A 14798-nucleotide genomic window follows, 5' to 3' on the forward strand; every position below is an offset into this window, starting at 1 on the left:
TTCCATTCAGTGCTATACGTTGTATTAGCAGGTGATAACGGATAAGTAGATAGGTGTAATATACTGACACAATCGGTCAGGCTATTCAACCCTAACTAATCATCAATATACTTAGTAATAACAGGAATGATGTATGACTCCCTCCCTGGCGCAGTGATAAGCACTGTGGTCTTATTAGCTGGAGGTCCCGGGTTCGATTCCTGGCAGTGGTAAATTAAAACTACCTGACTATTCATAATCACTTTTAAAAAGTTTACATGAATAAAAAAACATTCCATGCTATTCTATTCTAAACCTAATCTGTGGATCGCTCACATAGGATGCCGCATTACTGATAACTCCTAACCGGTTTGCATATTATGACCGTGATCTTAATTTTTTTGGCAAGGTAGTTAGTTATTAGTTACCTATCACTTGATTTTCCTGCTTTAGTAATAAATTATAAGTGATGGCACAGTTTTTAATAAGTATACCTACTCTATTAGCATCAATTCAGGTAAGTAGATAGGTATAGCTAGTTTTCCGGGAGGGCAGATCTCTTCAGAAAATAGAATTTCGTAAACTGAACTAAACTTGGAAATCGGAATCGAACTGCGAATAACTTACGCTAGGCGATAAAACGTAGAGGCTTCGAGGCCACTGGCAGGCGTTTTTCTTTGATTTTACGTTATCATAGCCCAATATTTGACATAATATCGATTCAGGATCAAACCGAGAATTCCGTCACTCTAGTTCACTCTGGGGATAGTGTATCGCTACACTAGTCGTAGAGTAGTTATTAGTGGTCAAGGTTCTTTGAACTTATATAAGTTTATTCGTTCACCTTGATCGCTTACCTCAAAATTACGTAACGTGCATAAAACCGGTCGGCTCTACATTTGCTTCATGGAACTTGAACTAGAATTACAGCATTTCCACGTATACTTACGATCCGATGTTTATGTTCTACACAGTACACACACATCACAATAGAAAGGGGTATCAAATATAGCATCGGCTAGAACGAAATCCGATGTCTGGGCCCTGGGCCACATGAGTAGATATCCAGCATAATCTACTCGTGTGCCTGGACGACCGCGATGATGTCGTACTCTTACTTATAATTATGTACTCAGATGATAATATAGAAATCGCACATAAAGCCATGTGCTTGGATAATGTATAATCTAAGTGGCTTATGCCTGCATAAGTCGCAAGTTGCATACAGTTTGAGTAGTGGAAACGTAAAACTGCATATGTAATGTACAGTACGCAACAGGTTGAAAGGGCATCTCAACCTGTCGCAGACTATAATATATAACTATAAGGCCATAACTCTCTTACAGTAAAGGACATCGCCATTCGCCCGCGGCGACTTATTGTAGCAAACAGCCACACCTATAATACGCGAGAAAGCGAGATGGCAATCGGGGTACGCCCATACACCCGCGCGTTAGCAGGGGGACTGTGCGGATATGCGGGGCGTCCCCATCCCGATCTGTCACGTACTATACCTACAGTACGCGGCAAAAAACAATGTACGTACATCGACCTTTAGAATAACATTTCGGCTTTGTAGAGCGTTCTCTGTCACTCGTATACCTATATAACGTTTTGTCGGTCTCAACGACAGAGACAATGCTCAACAAATCCGCTATCTCCTTCTAAAGATCGATGTATCATCGATCATGTTTTTGAGGAATCAATGTCGCCAATTCTGTTGTACACAACCTCTAAACTAAATTCATTGACGTTTTTAAATCTAAACCCAGAGCCGTAAAGCCAGTTGAGAAAAAAGATTAAATCTACGGCTATCCTTTTCCGCTTAAAGCATAATGAAAGGAACAACAATACATTTAGATCTGCATCTGTTATTTTAGATTAGTTTAGAGATTCTGTACAACAGAGTTAGCCACAATGTGAGGAAAAATAAAGACATGTTAAATTTAAACAACTTATTTATTTATATAATAATATTTAAGAAAATTAGGAATCATCTTACTAAATATCACTACTGTTTAAAAGTCAGTCACTAAGTACCTTCAACAATGTAAATTCTTAAATAGATACTATTTTTAGTTATTATGAACTTTAAGGTAAAAATTTAAACATTAAAATACAACAGTTTAAAATTGCATTAAGTTAATTAACAATTTTCAGTTTAGAACAACGTTGCAGAATATTTGTACCGATGAAATTAATAATTAACTAATCTATCAAACAGTAGTGTCTTGGAATACATTATCTATAATTGCTATATAAATGACATGCCAAAAAGGTTACTCTACTTACTTTCTTAAATCGATTTATGGGAAAAATAAACTGTATTCTATAGTCCGCGACAGGTTGAGATGGCAATCGGGGTATGAGGCGGGAGAACGCCCCGCACACCTGCACGTCACTCGCGCTCGTCCGCATCGGACTAGTGCGGGGGTTGTACGGGTGTGCAGGGCGTTCCCTCTCCGGTTGCCATTTCAACCTGTCGCGTACTATAAATCTAGACATATCGATATACTGTCTAACTCAGCGTTTCCCATTTGCCGGGTCCCGATCCGGTACCGGACCATCAAAATAAAATCCCGGGTCGCAACATTCCCGCATTGTTTTAAAAATATTACCAACTATCGATAGTATTATTATTAATAAATGTTTATTAATTTACCTAATGGAACCAGCTTGGGTCTAAAAGTGTTAAGTGGGTCACGAAGGGGCAATGTGAAAATTACCGGGCCAAGGCAGAACAATGTTTGGGAAACACTGGTCCAACTAATTGTTACAAAAATCTCAATATCAACAAATCTATTAAAAATGGGTATATCTTTGCAGAAAGCCATATTTTCAATTCGATTCAATATAAAAAATTAAGTAAGTAGCCCATTCGTGGTTACTTCAAATCAGCTCCTCTACAGACGCATAAGTACAATTTATTAATAGGTAATTATAATTAACAATAAATCACAATATTATTAATGATGTCCATCTGTAATAAATAATAAACCATTACGAAAACACTTTTAGCTTAAAATCGCTTACAGATTATCCTGAGCTTAAAAGTTCAAATAAACTATTGTGTCGTGGTGCGTCGCCTCTGGCATCAGCACCGCACGTAGACCCCGCCGGCATCAGCACTGTACGTTTTTGGAGGGCAAATCTTACAAAATACGTAGTGGGGCATACGTTGAGCATAGAACCGGACACACGGTTAAAATTGTGTACGTTTTTTACAAACAGTGTGGATGGTTACAATACTCTAGCACTGCACTTTTTTTTCCAGAACAACTATTACCGAATACGTAGTGGCGATACACGGAGAATAGAACCGTTTGCACTGTTAAAATTGTGTAGGTTTTTTACAAACATAGTTGAATCGTTGTATACGTCACTACGTATTCGGTACGCATGATGCAAAACAGTGCAGTGCAAATGCTATGTGAACAGGGTCTTTAAGTTACACATAGAATCGGATCGGCTCAATCGGGTGCTAAAATCGCAAAACCTAAGAGCGCCACCTCAGACTAGTGAGTAGATCGCCTTTAGTCGCATCACGGCACTAATTATTTGCAACTAGACTTGAAGTACGAACCGCATTTTACACAAGAAATACTTAGCAATATAACCTCAAAAAATTGAGTCTTGTGCTATGAGATTTGGATATGTGTAGTGGAAGTAGGTACTATAATATATATTATAGTTGTATGACTTTGTAAAGTATATATTATATTATTACTAAAAGCGTAGATAGAGGCAGAAATAGTTCCCTTGCCGTTTTTTTAAAAAAACATTTAAGGGAAAGAAGGCAAGAACTTCTAATTGGCAAGTCATAGGAAATTCAGGCAATGAAGTTTATAAAAATTCAATAAATTCATACCACTTAAGCAGTAACTGGAACCTCACCTACTTATGCCTCTAGTACATAATTATTATTACGAATGATAAAGTTACAATTATTACGAATGATAAAGTTACGATTATAAATAAATATATTTACAGCGTGAATTTTACCTACGTTTACGGTTCATAGCATTTTTGAGCGCTGATCAGTGTTCCAATATCTTTGATTGTATACCCATTTCAATAGGGGAATTATATTTCTGGATATTCTTTAAGATCAAAATATTAATCTAAGATTAAATTAATATACATAAAGAAGGACCTGTTAGATCTCATTTCGAATGTTAATATTAGTTACACTAGAGGAACTGGTATGTTTAAGATTAATCCTGGCTGAAGTGTGACAAACTCAGTCGCGACTATATGGTCAGATACTCTATTATGAGATCATAGAACTCTATTTATGCACTGGTAAACGATTGGAACGACAACTGGGTATAGAATAATTAACCAGCGCACAGTTTAAAGAATATAATTTTGAAGTTTTTAACGTACCAGAAAGCGCAGTGAGTCCAGTAGTAGAATAGAAGTCTGTCGTTGACATGACGATTACCATAAAACACTATTATACTTAGTACTCTTTACAGGGGCTTTTATAGTAGTCAAAAACAGATATAGTTTGTTTTGATTTGATTTCGAAGGGACAAGATATTATTGAATCATTGAACTGTTTTTTTCCAAGGTATAGGCAGATATACAATCAAAGAGAAAGATATTCTTTACAAAAACGCTATAATATAATATTAAATAACAAATAATATTAATAGGTAATACATATAACATTTTTAAGGCAAGACATAAGAGGCACTGATGTAGGATATACGTTCAAATTACAATAATATTAATATTTAAAATGTTTTATTATTTTCAAATACCAACATGTATAGTGCAAACATATTATCTCCAGGTTAAAAGAATTTATATGTGATAAGTAAATGATTTGAAGTAATAAATAATTTACACGTTAAACATGGTCTTATCATTTTCATAAATTAATATAAATAATTACTTTCCACCTTTTAGCTACAATATTAAAAATATACCTCAATAAGACATATTTTTTGTAAGTATAGGTATTACTTTATTTTTTTGATAAAATATAATTATCACAAAATGCAACCTGTAAAATGCTTTCGTAAAATAATACTGTAAGAAAAATTAAATAAACAGCTACCAAACAATTTGTGCTTAGATAACTATAAGGCCATTGATATTGCTTTGTTCCTCATTAGTTTCTTTGAAATATAAATATGTATAATTTTATATACATATTTTTGCGACATTACGTAGTAATAAAATACTTAAGTAATTTATACCTATAGTTTTAGTTTATGCTGATTTTAAGTACTTTTTAAGTACACCAAACTACGAAAACATCTAATCTAATCTAGTGACTATGACATGGACGAATGAATTTACTACAAGACGCGTCCGGATTGACTGAGTAGCTTAGCATGAAAAAACATTCGATACATGCAGTTAATAATGCAATGTAAGGGATGATTTATGCTAACACGTGGCGTGCGCGGGCTTTGCCACGTACGTAGCGCGGACGAGGCACGGAATCAAAACATCACGATTATCTCTTACCTCACCGTGTGGCGTCCGTGCACGGACACGGCACAGTAAAGCATAAACTGCTTCATATAAAACGTTCGTGATGTTTTGAATCCGTGTCTCATACGTGGCACGGCCCGTGTCCGCCACGTGTTAACATAAATCATCCCTTAGTCTGTCAGTCCCGACGCGACCTAATGGATGGTTCTCTAATGACTCCTACATGATAAATAATTAAACACATACAAAAAATATTTACATTTATATTCAAAATATATTTTCTCCATAATAGTAATAATGGAATGTTAGCTGCCTTCTTTATTTACCACAGATACGTATAATGAACACTGGATTTCAAGATTTAATAATCTCACTCAATTTTGTAGAGTTTAAAAAAATGTAAATGTTAAAATTTTCATAAAAATTTACTTATAAGTACCTACCGATATAATAGAAAAACTGGTTTAGTTTAAAAAAATTGTACAATTCGCAATGTAATCAGACTGAAAATTGGCACAAACAGAGTATTTAGTAATCAAAAAACAAATATTTTATCATAAATAGCCTGCATAGCTGAATTTATTTAATTTTGATAGAATTTTACCCGTACGTGTCATACTTATTAAGTGCCACGTAAACGGTCAAACATGTTTGTCAAACACGCCGTCAATCAAATTTACCAAACACGTAGTTTGTTTGACAAACAAGTAGGTTGTTTAACAAACACGTAGTTTGTTTGACAAAACGCAGCCGTACACCTTCAAGCATGTTTGACAAACAAATTTACCAAACACGTAGTTTGTTTGACAGACGCATCAAACACGACCGCAGTCGTTCAAATAATTTGACAAACACGTAATATTTGACAAACATATTTGACCACATTTAAGGGGCACTTTAAATGGATACCACACTTTGTCAAGTTCACGTACACACAGTCACGGGTGCAGTAGCAAGTAGTTTTCTTTAAAAAGTAAAGAATACACGTAATAAGTATTAGACAAAGTCCAGAGTTGTAAAACTACTACAAAAGGCTAAAATTCCAAACAGCAACAAGAAACATAGAAATAAAAGGCACACGATTACATATCCGTGCATAACAAATAATACAGTATGTTATGAATTTCTGCGATAATCTTCTGAATCTGATTGATAACTAAGCGCAACAGACACATGACGCACTGTCGACTAGTAGCCTGGCGACCGTTAGAATTTGTAATCCATACTAATATACATCCATACTAATATACATCCATACTAATATTAAAAATGCGAAAGTGTGTCTGTCTGTCTGCTAGCTTTTCACGGCCTAACAGTTTAACCAATTTTGATGAAATTTGGTACAGAGTTAGCTTACATCCCGGGGACGGACATAGGCTAGTTTAATCCCGGAAAATCAAAGAGTTCTCACGGGATTTTTAAAAATCCAAACCTCTAGTTTATAATAATATGGAATTCGTCGTGTGTATGACGACTTCCATATAAATTAGAGATTATTACGGTCGCCGTCGACCGAGTCGGGGCGACTAGTCGACTTATCACTTTTAGCGGTGCGGCGAGCGGAGATGTATGCTATATAGTATATAGCAGATCAATCAGATTATAGTTAGGTAGATGACGTGATAATTTCTTCACGAATCTGATTGGTCTGCTGAACACATCAATACTTATAATATCTCCACTAAGTGGATACCGCGCCTAACATATGCATAATCTATTTTCCTTTAGCTGATTTAAAAGAATAAAGATAAATTAAACTTGTAGCCGAAAGGCATAAGCAACGTGGTTTGCCTGGCGCTTTAGATATCATAAGCTATTTTCACTTATGTTGCGGTTTCATTGCTAGCTCGCGATAAGGCGATAAGTACGGCCTATTTATGTGCGCATCGTTTATGTGTTTCTGCGAATAACGGCATATATTTACCTATTAAGGACCAATTTCAAAGTTACTCTCAGATTGCAATATTTTCATATCACCAAATTCTTAACCTAAGATATACGAGAATAGGCATACATTGTTGGCATAGTTATTTTCGGATAACGCCACCGTTGCAGTTGGTGAAGTTGGCATAAGTCAGCTAAAAAAAAATTGATTTGAGAGAGAATTGTGAGGGATTACGAGATGGGAATCATGTATTATTATAATGCACGGATTTTAACACACTAACCGTAGGAATGGCATGGCCCCCTCGCACTGTCAACAAACAGCTGTTATTTTGAATCAGAATAAACGCGATGCGTGAAGCAAATATTGGTTACTATCTCTGCCTTCAAACAGTGGTTACAAAAAATCCCCTAAATATCAACTTAACGCAAGGACACCGATTATTAGGCAGCTGTTACACCTGTAAGTTTCAGGGCGCCTTCAAATTTACCGCAAAATGCGGCTGCAGTGCTGCGGCCACTTTGCGTTGTTATTTCATATGAAAAACGCGCGACAGCCGCGCTGCGGCCGCGCGGTCAGTTCATCGATCGAAATTATATGGATTTACAAACCAGTACGGTCGCAGCTATTTTTTATTTATTTTATTACGGTCGCAGCGCTGCAGCTGCACATTTGAAGGCGCCCTTACTCATGTAAGTAGCTTACATGATTAACTTACGACTAATTTACCAATGTAAACACTCTTATAAGTACATTTACCTTAGTAAATTTGATGCCAACAATTGTCAATTAATTACGTAAGCTACTTACGTGAGTATAACTTACAGGTGTAATCGCGGCCTTACAGCAGGCATTTATTTATTTTACTTACATTTGTTTTTTTCTTAAACTTATTTAAAAACAAGCTTATGCCCGCGACTTCGTCCGCGTGGACTACACAAATTTCAAACCCCCTATTTTAACCCCTCAGAGGTTGAATTTTCAAAAACCCTTATCGGATGTCTACGTTATAATCAAACTATCCGCATGCCAAATTTCAGCCAGATACGGTCAGTAGTTTGAGATGTGTATTGATAGATCAGTCAGTCAGTCAGTCAGTCAACTTTTCCTTTTATATATTTAGATATCTCATGATATTTTATCCAGCTACCTTTCTGCGGGAAGCATTATAAAAGGCATAGCAGCAATCAATACATTTAAGTTTGTCATTTTATTTAAACTTACTTTTATGTGTACCTACAACGCCTTGTTGTATTAAAGCGTTTAATTCAAGAGCCTCAATAGCTCAACGGGTAAAGGAGTGGAATGAAAACTGAAAGGTCGACGGTTCAAACCCCGCCCGTTGCACTATTGTCGTACCTACTCCTAGCACAAGCTTAACGCATAGTTGGAGAGGAAAGGGGAATATTAGTCATTTAACATGGCTAATATTCTAAAAAAAAAAAATTGATATGTTTCCCAAATAACCTCTTGTGGTCAAACCAAAAGGTGTAAGTAAGGTTTTATAATATGTCGTTGGTAATCAAAAACACACTGATCATGCGAAAGCAGTTTGTCTTGTTTTTTTAAACTGGTATTTAGTTTTAGCGTATCCAGAGGCGTCTTTACCTATGGTGCAGGGTGTGCGGAGCACACGGGCGCCGGGTCTAAGGGGGCGCCGAGCGCCCTCTAATGCGACACCTCCAAAGATGCGTCGATGGCGGCGCTCTCAAAGACCCTGCGCTCGTGTTATGGCCGACGCCGTCATCATTTAAAATGGCACCATTTGCGAATTTCGTTTGAAAATATAACTGTTAGTATTCGATTTTGACCCTGCTCCTACTAGACTAGAGGGCCCCAGGGTACTGGTTGCACACGGGCGCCACAAGGGCTAGAGACGCCTCTGAGCGTATCACAATATTTGCTTCACTGATCGGTTAAACAATGTTATACCTACATAACAATTCCAGTCTTAGAAGATTTAAATATATTCAACATCGCACTGAAAACAGAGTTCTTTTAGCTAAGTAGGTACGGTACAGAAATATTTTTAAAAAGAATCAATCCGTATAAGATATGATAATGAAAATTTTTAAAAACTGGTCGAAAAAGTAATTGTTTTTAGGCAATCTCTTCTAAATTATTCGAGAAACTTAATATAGTCAGTACAAAAACGTTTAGAAGTTTTATCCATTTAAATAGGACTCAAAATTGTAACTGCCGTATGATTAATTTATCAAATATTAAGGTCGGTTACGCACTCATCCGATCCGATTCCGTGAAAATACGGTCCGAAGTAGAAATAGAACTACATATTTGTATGGTAGCTTATGAAGTTATGTCATACGGATGTAGATATTTTTATATCCTTATTTTTACGTATTCGGATTGGATGAGTGCGTGATCGCTCTAAAAGTGTAAGTATAGTTCGCGACAGATCGACATGGCATTCGGGGCCCTCCCCCCCCCCCCCCTTCACGACTCACCTCATACCCCGATTGCCATGTCGTGCCATGTCAACTTGTCGCGAACTATAGGTAGTAACTATTAGGTACCTATTGTAAAATTGCATTGAATTATTGTACAAAGCTAGGCCAGGCTTTTATAACTTTTACTTTGAAGGCATTAAGTATATGAAACAAAAAATGTATAATATGTATGTATTATGTAATAAAAAGGTATTGGGTAGTTAAAAAAAAATTCAAAATCTAGAAATCATATTAAGAAACTAATAACTGCATTTCAGGAAAATATACAAATGTTTTCCAATCGATCGAAATCTTTTATCGTATTTTTGCTTAATTTTATTGTTTATTCATATTTTATCACATGTAATGCTTTATACGTATTACGACCAGCGTTTTTGATTGTGTCCTAACTTAGGAAATAATACCGCACAATTTTTGGATTTTCATATCTATACCTAAACACAGGTAAAAATAAAGAAAATTTAAATTAAATCAAACCAATATGAAAAAATAACAAAAAGAAAAGAACAGTAGTCACTTTTTAAAATACCAAAGAAATAAATGCGTAACGTAAAAACCATTAAAATAGCGGCGTTATTTCCCAAGCGAATATTTTTCATAATAAATATATGAATTTCAAACAACGGAATGTACTAGGATAAACGGAAATGAATGATAACACAATAATAACAAGCTACGATAAACGAACATACGATACTTTTCACTATAATATTATGTATAAAATAATAGCAACCAAATTATACTTTTCTACATAACGATTGAGCTCTTATACTATCACGTTTCTTAGCGTATTGGCAAGCCCTTGCTTCGTGAGCAAAAATGGCAATGTTTATCCAATTCGTTACAAATAAAAATGATTTCAGAATCGCTTTTCCGACGATGTTATTAATAGTTAATTTGTTAACGGAACAAATAAATGCCACAATTCAAATCCATTTTTTTAAACTTTTTTCTTGTATAATCAGAAATGTAAATCAAAGTTACGGAATTACTCTGTTTCATACAAAATACAACATAACAGTAGGTATAGTAAAACACTTAAATTTTGTATGAAACAAATAACAACACTGCACTTATAGTAGTTTGCATACCCCGGCCGTAGCCGCTTTAAAATCACATCTTATCAAAATAATTTTACTATAAAACTACTCTCACTAGCCGTATTTAGATGAATCGCAGAAATAGCGATGCTGAAAGCATAAAAGTCCGCCATTAAAACTCCCACCTCAAACGTAACCTAGATGAACCCGGAATAAATAACTTTTTGGAATGACAATCAGACTTGTACGCATCGAATGGTTTCATACGATAGTGATGGTATGTTAAAAGTTAAAAAATTACATTATAATACAGCAACGACGCGATTTCGTGTCCCCGACCACTTCGCTAGTGTTGCCTGAAAATCTCGGGACGATCGCTGTACCGGGGGTTAATGTGGGTGGACTTATCTGTATTTGTGTGTCCGGCTTTCCTTCTGGTATGGAGTTGAGGCTGGGATTGGTCGTCGAGTTTAGACTGTTCTCGACTGGACTTCCGTTTGTTCGTATCTGAGCACGCTGCTTCTTTAAATCCGCTAACGTGCCTGTAATATTCGAGAGTAAGGTTAGCGAACTGCTATAATTTTTTTGTCTTTAGTTTCGAGTTCATATCGGGATTTCAAGACAGAATTTTATATTCTTTCTTAATTTGGTTCAAGAAGCTGGAGAAAATGGGCGATTTTGCAACATATGGTTCTAGTTGGCAAAATAAAAACTGTTGCAAAATAAGTGCGAAATTTTGTCTTGTCTTTAGTTACGAGTCCGTATCGGGTTTCAAGACGAAATTTTATATTCTTTAATTGGATTGAAACTAATGATGAAGAATATATAGCTGTAAGAGCCATTAAATTTCTTAATTTGGGTCAAATAGTTGGAGAATGGACGCTTGTTGCAATGATCTAGCCGGCAAAATAAAAACTGGCATTATAGTGCGGTAGTTCTTGAGATAAGCGTAACTGAGAAGGAATGTGATGTGTCTTAATTGCGCGATACTTTCACGTGCATGTACCGAACATTACTCGTGTACAGGAGTAGTGCAGTTTGCGAAAGTGTAGCAACCAACAAGCCAGCATCAGAGTGTGATGCAACGATTGTAATTTACTAATCAAAAAAATTATACAAATAGGACTAAAATTAACAAAGCAAACGAAAACAGAAGAGAATAGAATGTGTTAATAAAATGATTACTAATAGATAAGTTAGTATTCATGCAACAAATAATAACAGTATAGATACTAAAAATGTTTAAGAGCCGTGTCCTCACTATGACAAGTAATAATGGGGATCCACACTTCCAAATTATCCCGACAGGTGGCGCATAAACGAACCGGCTGTACTAAACTGTCAAACACCATAAAAAAAATGTCACAGCTTGCATTGGCCAGACCTCTTGTGGCGCCCTCTGAGATCAGTTGTGGATCCCAATTAAAGTATGCCGCATGGAATTTAAGTGCGGACACGACCTAAAACGAAAGCCAGAAAGAGAACTACACTAGGAACACTATAGACATTCGGACAAAACCCATGCAACTACAACCGGAGACGGCTTGCCTCAATATGCATCCTCGAGAGATTATCTTGCTATGGATCTCACTCCCCACTTCCGAAAACTTCAATCAAAATATAATAGGAAACCATCACTGTGCAAAACTGTTAGATATAATAAACTTTACAATATAAAATTTTGTTAAATTGTGCCTTACACGTATTATATTACAACTTATAAGTGCTTTAATAGAAATGGAGGTTCGTAAGGATGCATATAATTACCTGCGTTAATCATGACGGTGACATGAACATTGATTTTACCATTATTGTCTGTGGTGTAGGTCGCGGTGCCGCCTTCAGCGATCGCGATCGGGTTGGAGTTCACTACCAACTCTTTCCTACCGTCAATCGCGTCCTCCGTTTTGTACCCTTCGTTGTCTTGACCTTCCGGCGCCTTTCTGACTCCATTGGGCAACGAACGCTCGAAAAGTTTTGTCTCGTTTTCGTGTAAGGGGCCTGGTGAATAGTGCGATGCGGCATTCACTCCGAATAGGGGGTTAGATATTTTCGGTTGATTGAAGGTCAAGTTATCGTTCGAGTCGATAGCATCATTCGTTCTCAGTGAGCCCTTCTGATGGCTGTAGGAATGTTTGGGTAAAGCGTAGTCTACATTTCCAGAGTCGTAGCTCTGGTTGGACGTAGTTGAGCTGATGGACAGCCGGGTGTGGGACAAATCGGCAGGCACGTTGGCTGTGTTTTGATCATTTTCGACCCCGTTTGTTAGACCCTGTAAAAAAGGGAATGATATACATTTACCATTGGTTCATGACAATATTCGTAGTAATTTTATAAATAAATTGAGTGTAGCGTCAGGATAAAAATACTTCACTCCAGATTCCACAACTATGAATCAAAAATAAAAATAGATACAATGAATACAAATTTTCAACTACAACTACATACTTGTTATCAATCACTAGTTAACGACTAGAACCCTTTTAACCAAACGTAATAGGCGAAAATCAGAATTTTTCTAAAGAAATAGAAATAGTTTTATTTGCTAGAATGTGGTACAATTTGGTTTTAAATCTATTTTGTTCTAACACATTCAAGCAATAACTTAGTGTGCAAATTATTATGGTACATTATCATAGCATAGTAAAATGTGAAAATTCACAATCAATAATTTTTAACTAATCTGCTAGTAAATCAAAATTCTTAATATGTGTGTTTAGTTTATTGAAAAATATAGCACATAAGTAGGTATAACATACATTTTGGTACCTCTTCATTTCTTAAGCGTAGCACTTTTAGTAAAAGTGTAGCTTATCTTACATTTATGTTATTCCGAATGTGCGTGATGTTGATTTGCGCGTGACGAATTCTTTCCTTTTTGTATATTGGATTTCCTGATAAATATTCCACGGAAAGTAAACTGAATTATCACTGGGCCTATTCATCTCTGCTTACGTACGAATTAGACGACATCAGTCTATGATCTCTTATCTAACAAAAATATCTTCGGATTAGATATGTGCACCTATACCTAAATTTTCATAAAAAATTCCATCACGTATTGAGAACGCAGACAGTTGAATATAGAGTAGATATTCTTAACTTTCTAGTAAGTACTACTAGTCTGCCAATCCGCACTTAGCCAGCGTGGTGGAATATGGCCAAACCCTTCTCTTACTGAGAAGAGACCCGTGCTCTGTAGTGTGCCGGTGATGGATTGATCATGATGATGATTGTAACCTTTGCAATTCCTAAACGACTGCGATAATATTTCAAAATTAAGTTTAATACATTCGTTCTTACAAACTGTGTATTTTTCTACTTTTTATCTACGAAATGGAAATATATTCAATATTCATGTTTCGTTAACATAAATAGGCATATGAGTATACCGGATCATATTACAGCGAATGCATATTTCGGCCTATAGAACGCGCAGAAAAATTGCTCTATTCGTGGAATCGTATGTGAGAACTAAATATGTCACTTCCGCATCATCTACATCACAAAGACTGCGCTTGGACCGTCAAGAATTGACTTGTTCGCTCCGGCTGACGTTCAAATATTATTATAAGCTCAGTGAAAAGTGGACTCGCTTGGTATCGTCCAATACTAACGATCAAATGTGCAGACTTCAATCGCCGCTACAAGCTAATATAAAGCATTCGAAACACCGATCGCCGATGTTAAAAGTATTGCGTGTGGCACTTAGTAGTATGTACCAAGTATTCAGCCGTCCTTATCTAAAAAAGCCGTGCTGCAAAAGTATTTTTGAGTTTTTCTAAAAACAATTGTACGTGGAACCAAACTATAAACTAATTAAAACCTCGATCCTACGTAGCATTATTTGTTTGAAAATCACAACGTTTTTTGGCAATAAATCAAAAAATATTTTTGCAGTTAAAGGCTTTTTAGTTAAAGGACGGCAGAATTATCAGAGGTGACATACCCGATATCGAAGACCTAGCACCTGCGGCT

At 36.1% G+C, this 14798-nt stretch overlaps 1 protein-coding gene across 5 annotated transcripts in view; it reads right to left on the reverse strand.

The window, feature by feature from the left end:
* Positions 1 to 1921: 1921 nt before the first annotated feature.
* Positions 1922 to 14798, reverse strand: part of MYPT-75D (Myosin phosphatase targeting subunit 75D) — a 50108-nt gene continuing 37231 nt past the window's right edge. For 4 of the 5 annotated variants that reach the window (XM_069503156.1, XM_034975153.2, XM_069503155.1 and 1 more), the window contains 2 exons: positions 12588 to 13092; positions 1922 to 11362 (listed from right to left, as the gene is read on the reverse strand). In XM_069503156.1, the coding sequence (XP_069359257.1) occupies positions 11118 to 11362; positions 12588 to 13092 (750 nt within the window). In that variant the 3' untranslated portion in view covers positions 1922 to 11117. The remainder of the gene's footprint in view (positions 11363 to 12587; positions 13093 to 14798) is intronic. The other variant, XM_034975154.2, reaches the window with a different exon arrangement.

The sequence above is a fragment of the Maniola hyperantus genome, chromosome 14 (assembly GCF_902806685.2).
Source record: "Maniola hyperantus chromosome 14, iAphHyp1.2, whole genome shotgun sequence".
Lineage (NCBI taxonomy): Eukaryota > Metazoa > Arthropoda > Insecta > Lepidoptera > Nymphalidae > Maniola > Maniola hyperantus.